The 417-nt window shown below is 57.1% G+C and overlaps 1 protein-coding gene across 1 annotated transcript in view; it reads right to left on the bottom strand.

Moving 5' to 3' along the window:
- Nucleotides 1-4: 4 nt before the first annotated feature.
- LOC104510538 (uncharacterized protein C18orf25 homolog) overlaps nucleotides 5-417 on the bottom strand; it is a gene marked incomplete at its 3' end in the record, with an annotated part of 602 nt that continues 189 nt past the window's right edge. Inside the window, exon 2 of the mRNA XM_010152818.1 lies at nucleotides 5-417. This exon is cut by the window's right edge and continues 5 nt beyond it. Within this exon, the coding sequence (XP_010151120.1) occupies nucleotides 5-417 (413 nt within the window).

Below are 417 nucleotides of genomic sequence, written 5' to 3'. Positions count from 1 at the left end.
CTGCCTCCCGTTTCTGCCTTAAGAGTCGTATCCTTTCCTTGTGTTTTTGGCTTCGATGACCTTTCGCCTTGGCCACTCGACCGTTCGGCTTAACGCTAGACCGGCGGTTTTTTTTGGCCGAAGTTTCGCTTTCCGACCTGGATCGCCGGCATTTCCTCCCGACTGCAGCTCCAGGCGCCGCGGAAGGGTCTCCCTCTACGGTGTCTTCGCCTTGACGGGGCTCATTCTCTTCCGTGGAAGACAACGTGTCGGAGTCGGCCAAATGCCCGCTGGAAGAAGGGGAAAGCATGCCGTGATTCGAAGAATCGCTCTCGTAAATTTGACCCCCCGCCGGCTTATCGCTCTCCGTAGGCGCTCGACGAGCCGCCGAGGAATCTTGCCTCCGTTCCCTCAGTAAACAAGGAATTGAAGAGAGGA

Source organism: Eurypyga helias, unplaced genomic scaffold (assembly GCF_000690775.1).
Source record: "Eurypyga helias isolate BGI_N326 unplaced genomic scaffold, ASM69077v1 scaffold30785, whole genome shotgun sequence".
Taxonomy (NCBI): Eukaryota; Metazoa; Chordata; class Aves; order Eurypygiformes; family Eurypygidae; genus Eurypyga; species Eurypyga helias.
Note: the sequence above shows the minus strand (reverse complement) of the source record. Positions and strands in the feature narration are given on the sequence as shown.